Source organism: Taurulus bubalis (genome assembly GCF_910589615.1).
Source record: "Taurulus bubalis genome assembly, chromosome: 4".
Taxonomy (NCBI): Eukaryota; Metazoa; Chordata; class Actinopteri; order Perciformes; family Cottidae; genus Taurulus; species Taurulus bubalis.
The window spans coordinates 20,379,496-20,393,579 of NC_136592.1; the positions used below are offsets into that span (position 1 = coordinate 20,379,496).

Genomic DNA, 14,084 nt, shown 5'->3' on the forward strand with positions numbered 1-14,084 from the left:
TGCTGATTTTCTTTGACGTATTTGTGCACTTTTGTGAGTATATGTCTGTCTTGCCCATAAGTCTTAAGGCCTTTCATTTTTTGATAACAAAGTCCTTGTTTCAAGATGGATGTGCTGTACATCCATGCTCCCCTCAGATCAGCTTTACATCTTTTGTCAAATTCTGGTGTAGCTCGAAGAATATTGATACATCTGTGGATGTATTCTCTTTTTTATTCTATTTTATCACATTTCATGATAGAAAAAAGCCTCCTGTGGACAGGTGTTGGAAATTAGCATTTCACTATAGATACTCAACACAGTATATCTGGTGTTTTATGCATCGATGTATGTTATGAATTCTAATGTCACTGTGATGTCCACATGAAATAAATAAAGTGAAAGTCAAAAATAAAGTGTTGCTTTACAAAAATTGTCGTAGGAATCAGCCTAAACATGGCAATCCCCTTTATATAATTGCTATTCTTGTCACTAGAATGACAGAAATAAATGTGACAGTGTCCTCTCAGATAATAGGAGTCACGAAGATAACAACGGTTACTTATCTTCCAAGACGATATGATAATGAGTGACTGCAGATGTCAGAGAGACTGATTGGGATGCTTTCATTGCTGTGATTTAGCTCACTCTTCAATATGATCATCTCTATTAAGAATGACACTCCACATTCAAAAAGCACGTCATGCACTTTTACAGCACTTTCTCCAAACGTACAAGGCATAATCACATCTTTTATTTTACAGCCTTTTGCACCATTTGCCACCGTACAACAGTGTTACGTGAAGCTACATTTGGCTTGATACATAACCGAAAAATATAGTTTTTTCACTCATAGCCTTGAAAATGTGCTGTACTTTGTATCTGTTAGGACTTGACTTCAAAAAGTGTTATCTTGCAAATTCATTTAGTACAAATACACTGACCTGAGATTGGGATTCACAATCTGTGACCTTTGGTTCATGGATTGATAGAACACAAACCCAGGACAGCTACTTCTCACTGCACTTAACTGTCATTTCAACCCCAAGATTTGTTGATTGTAGGAAACCTTAGATAATCACCACAACACGTAAGGGCATCAATCCACTAAGAATGATAATGGCAAGGAATGGTGGCTGTCAAAATGTTATTTATTATTCTCTTTCCTGGTCTCTGAAGGGTTTTACACCTCTTTTAAAAACAGCGGTGTAATCAGCCTGCTTTGTTTCTCCCTGCCCTGTTTTGTGCAGTGAACCATTTCTGGTTTTCGGACTTCATCGTGGAGAAAGTCAATAGAATTTGATGAGAATTCTATACTATTGAGAAAATATGTGATCTCTCATATCTTACTCAATTCCATCGTAACAAGTTTGGGAGCATTCGCAGCTTTTTGACTCGTGGGGGTGTTTCTGCCCTCTTGCTCATTCTTCCTGGGCACTTTGGGGCTGCCAGCAGCTCTCCGGCCGGCCTGAGGGCTGGAGGAGTCATTCGCCATTTTGCGTTGAAGTAATGGACTCCGGGAGCCCTTAGGCTTCGATGGCGTCAATAAAGAGTCCATGACCTTTAGTGACCTCAGGCTGAGCAGACCACAGAAGTAGTTACACTGGTGCTGGGAGACAAACTGCTCAAAAACTTTGGGATTCCCTTCCACAGACAGACCGTGATGCCTGCAGCAACACACAACAAAGCCAAATATCACAGTCGTGATTGTGGTCAGCATGAATGTAAATTAGCTGTAAAATTAGGTTTTCACTACATAATTATACTAACCCCGTCGATTTAACTGAAATCCCAACATTGGTGATCTTGGTGTCAACACCTGCAAAACAACACCACGCAATTACTTTATTTTTCTGTTGTTCAGAAAACATATTCAAATGTGACAGTCATGCAATGTAAATATTCACCACATTAACTTCAGCACTAAACATGTAAGAGGGAGAGAAAAATAAAAATACAAGTTGTTTCTCATTGTTATTGTGAATATAACGCTGCATAACAAATCATGTTTTATTAACCCGAGGGTGTTTAAGATTACCGTAAAATTCGGGTCATAAGCCGCTACTTTTTTCGCTTTTTTTCCTCAACTTTGACCCGTGCGGCTTAAATATCGGTGCGGATTATTTAAGGATTTTTCCGATTCTAAATTTAGCAGCAGTTGCAGAGACATACGGTACAACATTCACATGAAATATTCCCAAATCCCCTCTACGAGTGATCTCACTGTAATAGAGGGTCCTCTCAGCAGTAGGGATGGGTATCGTTTGGGTTTTTTCCGATACCGGTGCTAAACCGATACTTTTAAAACGATACCGGTGCCTAAACGGTGCCTGAACCGATACTTTTTTATTGCCAAGGCAATTTTTTTTCTTCAAATTGAACAATATTATTAACTGTTTAAAGTATACTATAGATATAAATAAATAAGTACATCTCAACTCAAAAGCTCGTGCTCGTGTCTCCAGCGATCTCTGTGTGCGCGCACTGTGTGTGTGTGAGCGCTGGAAGCCCCGCCCCCTCGAGCCCCGCTCTGCATGCAGGCAGACAGAGAGCACTGATTGACTGATCCGCGCTATTTTAATAATCGTTTTTAGCATCTATATACCGTGCAACTTTACAGAGTAGTGTAAAAAAAAAAGTATTTAAATCGGCTCAGGCACCGGAAGGAAGCACCGAAATCTGCGTTGCTTTTCGGTCCGGTAGGTACCGGACGTGTTGGAACGGTACCCAACCCTACTCAGCAGCAGTCAAACTCCTTGCTGTCCTCCCCGGTGCCTCTCACCCAGCCACCCTGCTTGGCTCTCCGCTGGCACCCACCGACGATGCCACCACACTCACCCGAGTGGGTGATAGAAAACAGGTCTGACGGCGAGGGAATCCCTGCCTCTCCTACCACCTCCACAAGCTAACGAGCGACGAGCTAGCGTGCGACGAGCTAACGAGCTACACACTGTTTGAGTAAACAACACTGGAAATTCAGCACAAAAATACAAAGTATTGTCAGCGTTAGCTGCAGCAGCTAGTGTGGTATTTGCTATGAATGTATGTAGGTACATTGATTTCACGTATGCAGGGCTCTCAAGTTTTTAAGAAAGGTAAGAGTGACATATCCTCCTCCTCCCCCCCAGGATATTTCACCCAGATACAACAGATACGCTTTTCTGATTGGCTATTCGTGTAGCCCATTTTTTTTTTTTGATTGGCTGATGAGTGGCACCTCGCGGCAGAGCTCCAGGGGATTCGGGGGAGACGTGCTTGATTCTTCCATGGTGAGGGCAGCGCGACCAGGTCATGTTTGTGCGCTGCGGCACATTAAATAGCCTAGAGTTTTTTTTCAGCGTGAGAAATACGATGTGTGGCAGGAGGGCGTGACTTAAGACCGAAATGCGTGACAGTCACGCTCAATGCGTGACACTTGAGAGCCCTGCGTATGTTTAATGGATGTTCATAACAAATAGTACATGTAGGGACTTAGGACCCAGGGGAGGATTCAGGTGGGAATTGCAACCTGTGACCTGCATCGAGAGGTCAGAGCATGGCGGCCCGAGGAATAAAAGAGTTACAGTTAACAGCAGTTTGTTCTCATGTCTCATGTGTATTTAAAAATACGACAGCTAGTTCCCGGACAACCACTGAAGGTAGCGGGACCAGCCCCGGCTCGACGCCCAACTCGGGCAGCGGGTATGCGGGCAGTAGCAGCAGCAGCAGCAGCGGCGGCTTATAAACTGCCGCGGCTTGTTTAAGATTAAGTACGACTTTTTTTTTAATTTAGTAGATGCGGCTTTTAAAAGGGTGCGCCTTATAACCCGCATTTTACGGTACACATGCCTCATTTTAGGGGTTGAGAAGGTCACATTTTCAGTGACTGTACTAAAAAACTTCTCCTTATTGCAAGCAACATATTAGTTATGGCAACGTGTGTAATCCATCAACCAATTTTGAGCCTCACACGCTCACTGCCTCTTCAATTGAACACAAACATGAAAAACGCTTGTTGTTTTGTGGAATGAACCACGAGGTAAAAAAAGAAAGTGGCCTCAGTTTTCATATCATTAAAAACCGTTGCCACAAATTCGGGTAAAACATACATTTCCCATTGCCCTGTTGAATTCAGGTGTCAGCCTACCTTCTAGACGAGTGAGTAGGAGACTGCCATTAGTCCACTGAAAGATCCAGTGCTGCAGGGCACAGCACTTCTGCTCCACCTCAGAGCCAGACCTCATGTCTATTCTGCCTGTATCATCGAGGACAGAGTATTTCTGATAGCCTCCTGACAGATCAGCCTCAACTGTGGCATAAGGGACAGTGTTTGCTGGTCGGTACATCAGGTAGACTGGGATCACCCTGTGTGGCAAAGATGACGTGATTGACTTTTAGAGAGGCTTAATAGTCCGTGCACTGTAAATGATACTCAAGAGCAGTGATTGTCAACCACTGTGCCGCGGTTGTTGGTGTGCCGCGGGATTTTTTTATTGTAGAAAATGTGCGGCTCAAAAAAGGTTGAAAAACACTGCTCAAGAGGATGTTCAACTTTGAGGAAGAGTGAACGAAGAGATCATACTCACTCAAGCGAGGGACCAAAGTTTTCAATCCCTCTTGCCTCTGCAGAGAAGATTTTGCAGTATTCCCGCGCCAAGTTCCGAATTTTACACTCCTGTATGCAGCACGTTGGAGAACGGCCAGTAAAGATATGCTCAATTTACATCAGTATATTTATATTCTTCATTTGATTAGTTCCTCAGTAATCCTATGTGGGTGGCAAGAATGACTACTGACTGATTCACTTGAACACTGGGTTTGTAAGCTTATAGAATTATATATCTACATCTCAGAAGACTCGAAGGAATCAAACCCTTTTACATACCTGCTTGACAATTTCCAGGTTCCTTTCTATAAGGCAGCTTTCTGCTTTGCCTCCATAGGCGATGGGGTTGCATACTTTAATGATACACGTGTTTCCAGACTCAAACACAGGCTCCAGACCATAAATAACTTTGGCCCTCCAGACTTTATGAGCACAGCCATCACCGATATGAGATTCCTGCATCATTATACGGCCAAAAAGATTGTTACCCCAGACGCCAGCATCAGCTACACCCTTGTTAAATAGCAGGGGTGTCATTTCGATCTCTTCTCCAACTGCGTGCAGAAGAATGTAAAACATGTCAGTCAGAAAAGCATTTGGGCTCTGACACTGGAAAAACTGTGATCTAAACAAGTCTCATCTTACCACCAAGGTCCTCACGTAGGGACATTCCAGTCAAGACTGCAACACAGTGAGAGAGAAAGCAGAATGAGGTTTGTTGCGGTCTAGTAATGCAAGGAAAAGTTTTAGTTTTATGCCAAATGTAAAGTAAAATAATACATACTATCTGCACTAAGCAGACAGTCTGTTGAGTCGGTCCCATATTCATTTGTGATTGTGCATCCGTAAACACCAGAGTCTTTGCATGTTGCCTGAACAATGGCAAGATTGACCTGAGTTTCATCCCCTGCACTGAGAAACAAACAATAAAAGCTATTTGTCTTCCTTCCTATTTTGCATGCTTTCTGGTCATTTATAAACAATACATTTAAAAAAACATCACAGAACTACATTATACATATTTCACAATATTTCTTGTGAAACTTTAGATTTTCTTTGCAGTCCCACTGAAAACTTACTTTCTTTTAATCTGAGCAATCGCCTCTGTATTTCTGTACCATCTGATTGTCGAGTCACTAAGTACGTTGAAGAACTGGCACCACAGTTTCAAGTGTCCCGAAGCATCTGCAAAGGTTTCACCCCTGATCTTACGTATAACTTGGGGAGCTGGAGGGAAAGAGACACAACACAGACAGCATGGTGAATAAACTTATATGTTAAAAATGTCAACGTGGATGCATCCAGTCTGATATACAGTATACTGTGTGTGTCTGCCATATGCAACATTTATTTGCTGTACAATTCCATTGTACCTTTGAATGGGTCATGCTTGTCCTTCTCTGCAGGTTTCCCCTCCATTTTTGGAGTGTGGATCTCCTCAGAGGGCGGCTGGTTTGGTGCTTGAGTCTCAGATGCCGTCTTCCTCCGGTTCAAGAGCGGAGAACGCTTTTCTGCAAGACAGGTTGGCTCAACAGAGGGCTGGAGTAGAGGTGACCTTCTCGACAGGCTTGGAGAATTAGCGAGGGTCACGAGACTTGCGGAAAGCGTGCTGCTCTCCGTAGGAACTTCCTTTTTCTGAGTTTGGTTATCAACCGGGGATGTGGCCTCTGAGGCCTCTTCAGGTTTGGCCTTGGGCACTAGGATTTTGCGTCGGGCCCCAGAGGCTAGCTCTTGTGGAGTAGCAGAAGGAATGGGAGAAACACAGTCTCGTCTCTTTAACAATGGACTAGCCCCAAGAGTTGGTTTGCCTAAAAAGTCAGCCCTTGAACATTCCTCCACCATTGAGCTGTCCTGCTGAATAATGTGAAGATTACTCCCTTGTGTATCTGTTCCAAATTCACCTTTAGAGGGACTCTGCAAAGAACTGGTGTTTGTGTTGTGTTCTTCCATGTTGTATTGATCTAGTGTTGTAGAATTAATTTTAGTAATCCCCATTTCAGTTTGGAAGTTGAGTTTATTTTCTGGGGTTAACTTTTGTGTAACTCCCATGTGTTTGCCTTGAGCAGGTTCACATTTGGCATGCTCCAGAACTGTAATATTTGTCACTGCAATTGGAGTCCCAGGTTCTCGTGGGACAGTTATAGATGAAAGTTGTGTGGTCGGTTCATCCTTAGAGGTCGAAGGAGGAAGATCGTCTTTGACATTTTCACTCCCAGAAGGGGAAACAACAGGGCAATCTTTCAGAGGAAACTGAGTTGAGACTTCAGTTTCCTGGCAAATGTCCATGACACCTTTATGATATGTGTTGTCACTGCCATGAAGTCCTGCAGTCTCTGCAGTGGTGCCAGTGTCAATGTCAGAGATAGGAGGGATTACAGATGGGTTTTGTAAAGCCTGAACAGGCGGTGGAGTTGCACCTTGAGACTGAATTTGTTCCTGATCAGTTTTATTTTGTTGATTATAAACCTCAATGAGGGTTTCTTTTATGTTTCTGGGGGGAGTAATACCCGTCTCAGTGTTATTCACTGTCGGTTTGCTGTTATCTTCCTCACATGTTTCGGTCACAGTTGTAGTTGGATCTTGTAGTAAGCCAGCATGAACCGGTAAGGCTGTCACTGAATTTACTAGTGTGGATTCAAGAGCCTTTATTTGTGAGCTCAAAAGTTTAGCTACAGATATTACTTTTGTGACAGGTTTTGGAATTTCCTGGGACTCTTTAATCTGGAGTTCAGACACGTTTGTGTTTTCTGGAGTTTTTGTCAGGAGTGGGATTGCAGGCTCCAACATAGATGACTGTAGAACCTGTGATGCTGAACTAGTTTCCTCCTCCATATCTAATATATGCTCATTCTTAGTTTCTTTATTCGATCCATTCACAATGATAACATCAGTGTCTTTATTTGCTGCATCTTTTGTCTTTTCTGTTTCAGTGGGTCCAATCATATGCAGAGCAGCACATTCAGTCTCCATCTCAACAATCTTCTCATTTGGAGCCACGCTGTTAGACTCCACTAATAACTTACCTACCTTGTTGCCTTCTACCTTCTCATAAACTTGTATTTCTGTCCCTTCAACAAATTTAATAGGTGTATTAATTTGGCTTTGCTGGGTGCTGGAAGAAACGTTACACCCTTGGGAGGTCTCACCACCACCAGGGCTTTGGAGGCGTGACTTCTGTATGTCTGTAAAAAGGGCCCTATGGCTTTCCTTTGATCCCTTGGAATGATCCCATGTGTCCTGTGCCATTTTGTCAATTGCTGCTTGAAGACCACACCGCAAAGACGGGGTCTGGATGTCATCTGCCGTGGTCTCTCTCTCTGAGTCGGTCTTTCGTGGTGGTTGTGCATCCATCTGGTTAGGTGGATGCTGAAGGCTGACAGGTGCATCATTCCTGTTCCTCTTTTTATGGGCCTGCGTAACCTTGAGGCAAAATACAAGCAGAGATTTCCATGCTGTAAATACTTATTCCCTTATCCTTGGCTATGCAGAACATGGACAAACACATGCAATTTTAAAACAGCAACAGTGTAACCAGCAACAAACAGAGAACGGAATGGAAAGACCTTGGAGCAAAGAGGAATTTATGAACCAGAGACAATATAGAACGTGATGATAACGAGAAACCTTTCCTTCAACAGTTTGCAATTTTCACATTGCTCTCAGTGAAATACCTGCCACATTAGTGTTTGCATTCATGTTAGAAGCTTAGACAGTCGGTAGTGTGATATATCATGCATATAGCGAAATGTAAGCATGATGCACTACTCTCTTCCATACGTCTCTGCCATACAAGGATGTTGGTTGAGCTTTAAATCCTCATAACGTTTGTAAGTGAGCTGAATCCCTTTTCAAATTAGCACGAGAGGTTCCCTGTGTCATATGTCATGAGATAAGCCATGATATAGCTTCAGGGTCATTCTCATTTTGCCCATACTGTAGGTTCCCTAAAAAAGCAACTGCAAAACATCAAAATACTTAACAAACTCATAAAGGTCATATTCAATGTCATAATAAACAACATAAAAAATCAGCAGTTTCGCTAATTTCTGATTCCCTCCTTCCCTTATATATAATGCTGACACAGTGAGGCCTATTCCTAAGTAAGCTGGCTATTTTACTTTTAAGTGTGGCCAGAAAGGAATGGCAATAATTTTAAGAGGTGCTTCAGCTGTGCAGTGTTTTGTCTCAGCACTCGGTGCCGTCAGTATTCAACCATGCACCTAGAGTCAGGAGGATTGCATAAGCAGTGGACAATAAAGATACGCAATCCAAATAGCGAAACAAGTGCTTATATAGGCTGTTGCCAAATGCATAGGCTGAATGTCGTTATAGAGGCTTAACATCATCAATCAGGTCACCATCACAATATCCTCCATTTACTTTCATTTGTTAAAGAATTAGTTGGACGTTTGGGGATATACACTTATTCAAAGATCTATTCTCGCGTCTTTTTAAGTCCATCTGAATAATTTTTTTCTGCATAGCCGACATATTTGCTCTTAGGCCACAGTCAGCAGCTGCTAGCTTCAGCATCACACTTAAGGAGTAAACAGCTAGCTTGCCTCTGTCCAACATTAAAATCCATCTACCAGCACCTCTAAAGTTAACTAATTAACATAATATATATCATTGTTTAATCTATATGAAAAAAGATGTAAAAACAAAAATTACCTTCTGACAGAGCCAGGCTTGCGGTTTCCCCCTGTTTCCAGTCTTTTTGCTAAGCTAACCCGCTGTTGGCTATTGCTTTAGATTTAACAGACAGACATGAGCGGGGTATCGATCTTCTTCTGACCTAACTCTGCGAGAAAGCGATAAAAAAGTATTTCCCCACATGTCAAAGTTTTGCTTGGGGGGAAAATCTGCTTAATCCATGTACCATAATATCTTTTGAGAGCCAAAATACAATCCAAAATCTATATCATAAGAAAATACTGCAACTCTCAGAATTTTGAACTAAGAATATCAAACGCATGAATCTACTGTTGCATCTGTCAACATGTGCGTCATTTAATTCTTGTCACACAGCAAGGCATACTTGTAAAAGCTATAAATAGCTCCAGGATGCTTGTGTTACTGATGAGGCCTGTGTTGGCAGCACAAAGCGCTCATGAGCTCATGCGAAAAGGCTCGCTCACCTCGTTCAGCAGCGCTGGCCGAGACACAGACACATTTCTTTGGGTGGGGCTTGCTTTATTCGCAGACGGCTGACCTCCAGTCTGTTCACATGGACGCTGAAGCAAAGAGGTTCTGCCTTCACGTGGTGTGTTCACTGACTCAATGTCTCTGTGTGCTAAAGATCCAGCAGTGGGAGTATTTGACTTCTCGTCCATAACCATAACTTCAACATGTTCTGTTTTAGAGATGTTACCCTTTACTGTGCTTTGGGGTGGTCGGGATACTGCAGCAGCACTTGACTGTCGCTGTGTTGAGGTCATGTGAGGACTTTGCTTCTGCATTTCCAAATTCTGTTCAGTATCTTTACGCCCAGCTTTCTTCTCATGCTTTGCAGCTTTTTTCCCTTCAGTTCTTGAAACAGTATGACTTGTAGACGTAAGAGCAGCGGCAGGTACTGAGGCAGGCAGCTGTCCTTTCTGTGAAGGAACGGCTACCTCAACACATATGTTTTCACCCTTTGAAGGCCTTTCAGCACGCGATACTTCCTCTGTTTCTGATTTCTGATGTCGCTCTGTCCCGTTCCGGGAGTCTGAATCCACAGATGATGAACTAACAATGTTCTCTACTTCCATAAACTCTTCTGAATTCGCCTCAGACTGAACTGGCCCTGTGCAGGCCAGAGCTACAGAGGTTAGGGTCTCATCTTTTGCCCTTCTCTCCTCAGATGGCTGCTTTCCTGGTGTACTGTTGGAAATTTTAATCTTCTTTTTGACAAAGGGAGTTTTGGGTTCATGTGTAGTAAAAATCTTCTGGCCAGAGTCATATATACGTGTCCCGTTCTTGTTGCCGTTGTCACCGCTAGTCTGTCCATTAGTTAAGGCTGACACTGCTCCTTTGGTGATGGGGATTGGCTTATTCTCCACCTCTTCCACAGTTGCTTCCTTTAACCTGGCTTCAGTCTCCACAGCGACAGCCTGAATGCTCTCCTCGTTGCCCTCATCCTCCATGGAGCTTGGAGTGCTGAGAAAGGCCTCCATTGTGGAGCGACGCTTCCTCTGCGTGCGGTCCGGACTAATGGTGCGGTCCGGACTAATGGTGCGGTCCGGACTAATGGTTCGGAGCGGTTCCTGGTTTTCTTTACCTTCCGCTTCCCTGCGTCTGTTCTCTGCCTTTTGTTTGAGCTTGGCGAAGTAGCGCTGGTGGATCTTGAACTCGTTCATTTCGCCCACCTCCAGAACCCCAGAGCAGGACACAATGCCTTTACTGTTGCTGGCTGAGGTCTGATATATAGCTGCGTCCTCCACAGTGCAACTGCAAAGAAAAGACAATTTAAGTTGCCTTAATTCAAACTATTTTGAACAAAATGTATCCCTAAGAAAAACAAGTAAACAGTGCTGAAAAGGAGAAAGTGCTGTGTTAGCTGAACAGGAAATAAACTCTTTATTAAAACGCCATCAGAGTACCTGTTGCTGTGTAGTCATTTACATGTTGTTGTTGAAAGTTTGTACTGTTTTGGTAGAACAAGCCCATTCAGATGTCATGTCAGTGTTTCCAAACATACATACTTGTAGATGTGCAGGGAATGGTTTTGTCCATTGCGGAAGATTTCATATTTAGGAAGTCCACAGAATCTGTCTAACTGCACATCATCCTTGTACCAAGTTACTTGTGGAATAGGGTATCCTGAAAAATAAAAATAAAAATATATATATATATGGTCATAAAACAATGTATGTATTAACTAAAACTAACTAAAAAAGGTAGCCGTTTAACTATCAATTGCTTCCCTGAAGTGTAAAGAAAGAAAGAGCTTGTCTTGTATTTTTCAGATGCTAAAGATGCATGAAATCAGATTTACATTGAGCCTTTTTGTTCAGAGGTCGGACATTATTTTGGTGCGTTCTATTCCTTTACATTTTTACAAACTGATCCTTCATCAAGTCCACTGTATTATTGTATATTCCAGTAATACATTTCCATTAGGTCACATACATCTGGTGTAAAGCCTCGCAGAGTGGTGCAATGAAGTTGTGTTTACCTGTAACCACACACGAGAACTTCACATAGGAATTCTCAGATACAGCTTTTGACTTGAGGGTTGTTTCGAAGGAGGGCTGGGTTTCCTCTGTTAACTGTGCAATCACGCTGCAGAGTGTGCTCCTGTGAAAGAGAGGGCATTCCGCACATACCGCATCATTGTTTTGCATAGATGGACAGTTTTCAGACTCAAGAGCAAAAAGTATTGGTAGGAATGATTTATAAAGATTACTGAATTCAAAAGTGCTGCCTTCAATAGATCAAGTTTGTGAACAGTCAATTTTTTTAAATAAAAATACCAGATGTGTTATTCGACTCAAGACCGAGCCTCCATTACCTCAACATAGCACTGAATATGGGAGCAAATGCAGCTCTGAAAGACCATTGTGAAAAAACATAAACAAAGTGACTGTAGCATCACCCACAGTCTCATAAAAAAGATGTACACAAATGTTGTGAGCCAACTTGTTGCATGGTGGCTGTCGGAAAATGTAAATCCTAAATTGTTTCAAATTGTGGTAAGAGCCTGTGTGGAGCAACAGGTTCTAGTTATGATGCAACAGGTTCTAGTTATGATTAAGCATTACTCAAAGAAAAAAGAGACTTATATTTCTCCAATGTGCTGATTTGGTCACGAACGCCAAATCTAAATTTAGCCTTCAATCACATCAATAACACAACATAAGATTAGACTAAGATTTGTTCTTATTGAGTGTTGAGCAGTTCTTACAGGACGCAACGGAAACAAATGGCTTTTGTTTTCTTTTGATCCTTTGCTTTTGAAGTTCAGAATGAATAGCTATTTGTTGTGTCCTTAGAGAGGCCTAATTAGTCCAGATATATTCATTAGAAAAATTAACACATCACCATAAATGTAATAGCTAAAGAATATTGACCCATAATTGCATGTAGTAATGTGGAAAAACAGCCCACACATATAATAACATAAATTAATGTTGGCGTGCATGCATATTGTGTACATGACGTGCAGTTGATGCATGTCTGGTGTTGACATCCATTTGTTGGGTCAGTGCACAGTCAGTTACACTTCACTGCATGTTAATTGTGATTAAGCAAACAAAAGCAGACACTAATACTAAATGTTGTCTCACTTAATTAAGTTACTGAGCATACACTACATACTGCTGTTTATCTGGTTAGATTTCAATGTTGACGATAAAAATACTACAGCATGTAACTATGACGAGTACATTTTTAAGCTAAAAAAAACAGCATTTCCTGTTCATCCTTTCAGATACATTTTTCCCCAATAGTTTTTATAGAGTTTATCCCAATTCCATCTGGAAACAATACTACTCTCCATTCTCCTCAAATTATTTTCACATATCATTTTGCAGTGATGACGCACTGCACATTTTTTCCAGAATGAATCACACTGGCAATAGTCTTGTTAAAGGCCAACAGGAGATGACAAAGAATCCAAATTCTAGTTTCTTATAATTATATTCCCAGAAGCCAATAGTGCTGCATATCGCCATTTATCAAATAACTTGAGGGTTTTGATATAAGAAAAGAAAATGCAGGGCAGTATTTAGAACATTTCTGTATCGTGAACTTAAAGGTCAACATAGGTTGTTCCATGAACAGATTTTTTAATGCAGAAGCTGTTGTTGGTGTAATGCTTGATAGGAAATGGGGCCCGTGGTGCATAACTGAGATGCTATTCTTAATCAATAGTTTATCTAAACTATGGTGACCATGGCCACAAATAAAATAAGAATATGCCACACAAATCCATTCCAGGTTAGGGGCACTCATTGAAATACTTTGTGAGGAAAATTACCATATATGGCAACTTGCACAATAAAGGGCTACGAAAACGATGACGTATTGATGTTGGACTGACCACAGGTTGCACAGCACACTGGGTTAGTGTTGAATCTGTACCTGTTCTCCGGCCTCACGTTAGAGAGGTAGCTGCAGCTAGTAGGCCGCCTACTCCCACTTATATCATCCCCATTGTTGGATCTACCATTTCCAAGAGAGGAGTGTGTCGTCGTTCTCCGTGAATCCATTTTCCACCAGATAAAGGAATACTCTGGGGACTCCAGGAGCAAAAGATTTGTGTTGTAAAAAAAAATTTTTTTTTGGGGACTTTCCAGAGAGCTGAAAGAAATCACATTAACACTCATAACGATATCACAGACACAACAACATAAAGTTATATTACATCAAGTTTGACTGAAATTTAAGATTAAAAAGTTTGAGATTATAAACAAAAATAGAGAGATGCTCTGGAAAAATATATTTTACATCCTTTCCTATTAATTATTTGCATAAACATTCAGCAGACATTCAGCAGACTATGTTATACATTTAACTCACCATTCACAAGCTTCTGTCC

General features: G+C 41.8%; 1 protein-coding gene across 1 annotated transcript; it reads right to left on the minus strand.

The window, feature by feature from the left end:
- Positions 1-718: 718 nt before the first annotated feature.
- On the minus strand, positions 719-13,755 carry LOC306735798 (alpha-protein kinase 3-like; the record flags this gene model as incomplete). The annotated part of the gene is made up of 13 exons (XM_079217356.1): positions 719-1,646; positions 1,750-1,798; positions 4,106-4,323; positions 4,545-4,633; positions 4,844-5,118; positions 5,210-5,245; positions 5,349-5,476; positions 5,644-5,791; positions 5,938-7,984; positions 9,703-10,993; positions 11,248-11,365; positions 11,721-11,842; positions 13,628-13,755. The coding sequence occupies 13 exons, from the start codon at positions 13,753-13,755 to the stop codon at positions 1,319-1,321; spliced, it is 4,977 nt and encodes a 1,658-aa protein (XP_079073482.1). The 3' UTR covers positions 719-1,318.
- Positions 13,756-14,084: the final 329 nt, after the last annotated feature.